We start from the raw sequence: 1,257 nt of genomic DNA on the forward strand, positions 1-1,257 counted from the left end.
AAAGGGGAAAAGTCATATCTCTAAGACCTGAATGACTGTATGATAGAGAGACACAGACAGAAAGAGACAGAGTGAGTGAGTGACAGAGGGAGAAAGACAGACAGCCAGAGACAGACAGAAAGAGAGAGGCGACAGAGAGAGACAGAATGAGTGCGAGAGTGAGTGGGAGGGAGGGAGAAAGAGAGAGAGAGAGAGTGAGTTAGTGAGTGAGTGGGAGAGACAGACAGACAGAGACAGAGACACAGACAGACAGAAAAAGAGAGAGAAAGAGAGAGAGACACAGAATGACAGGAAGACAGAGAGAGAGACAGAGAGAGAGACACACAGAGACAGAGACGAGGCTTTTACTGAATATCTCCAAGTCATGTGTGTCTGTGCGTGTGTCAGTGTGTTTATCAACTTCACTAATTAGCTCAATCACAAACACCTGTGTGCCTGCAGTCTTTACATGAGATAAAGCTGTGAAATCCTCAAAACCCCCATAACCATAGCTCCTATTGCTCCGATATTAGAACTGGAGAGGAAGGATGAGTTGAAGAACAGATCATGTGAACATTGTGTCTGTAGTGTGGCTTAAATGTGATCTAGAAATGTTGTACGTTGTCTGTGCAAGATGTTCTTGGAGTAAGAATTAACGTTGTTTTCTATGGAGCAGATAGTTGGTTTTCCTCTCAGCTGGTGAGCCAAATGCTTAAATCTGTGGGATTCCACAGTCATTTGTCTACGACAAGGACACGATCAACTACTTTTCCATCCATAAATTATCCATGAAGAGTGAAGATTGTGGAGTCAGTGGCAAAGTAGAAATATTTTTTTCACAAGAATCTCAAGCTCCTCTTCACTCTAGCGATGACATCACGCACTCTGAGCTGTGCTATACACACCCATTATAAAGTCAGAAAAGGACTGAAAAAATCATAAAAGTTAAAGTAGATAAGTGCTAAAAACATAAGGAAGAAATAGTAGAGGAATAAAGAATCAGCATTCCAACAATAAAGATTTGGATAACAATACTTGGAATGCTGAATCAGCATTCCAACAATTAAGGATTAGAACGTTCTACACGATTAAAGACGCTTCTTATTATCACACACACACCTACTAGAAATATGTTCATAACACAATTGGTCTCACCTGGCTGGTCCTCCAGTGATGGTGGCGTCGATCACAAAGTCGTTATCGATCCGGAACATGTACACACCTCGGTTCTACACACACACACACACACACACACACACACACACACACACACACACA

At 42.0% G+C, this 1,257-nt stretch overlaps 1 protein-coding gene across 1 annotated transcript in view; it reads right to left on the bottom strand.

Moving 5' to 3' along the window:
* The window catches only part of LOC116400208 (histone-lysine N-methyltransferase 2C-like), a 63,570-nt gene that overhangs the window by 3,765 nt on the left and 58,548 nt on the right, over positions 1-1,257 (bottom strand). Inside the window, exon 42 of the mRNA XM_031877925.1 lies at positions 1,135-1,208. Within this exon, the coding sequence (XP_031733785.1) occupies positions 1,135-1,208 (74 nt within the window). The remainder of the gene's footprint in view (positions 1-1,134; positions 1,209-1,257) is intronic.

Source organism: Anarrhichthys ocellatus, unplaced genomic scaffold, assembly GCF_004355925.1.
Source record: "Anarrhichthys ocellatus isolate YVR2014 unplaced genomic scaffold, GSC_Weel_1.0 scaffold155, whole genome shotgun sequence".
Lineage (NCBI taxonomy): Eukaryota > Metazoa > Chordata > Actinopteri > Perciformes > Anarhichadidae > Anarrhichthys > Anarrhichthys ocellatus.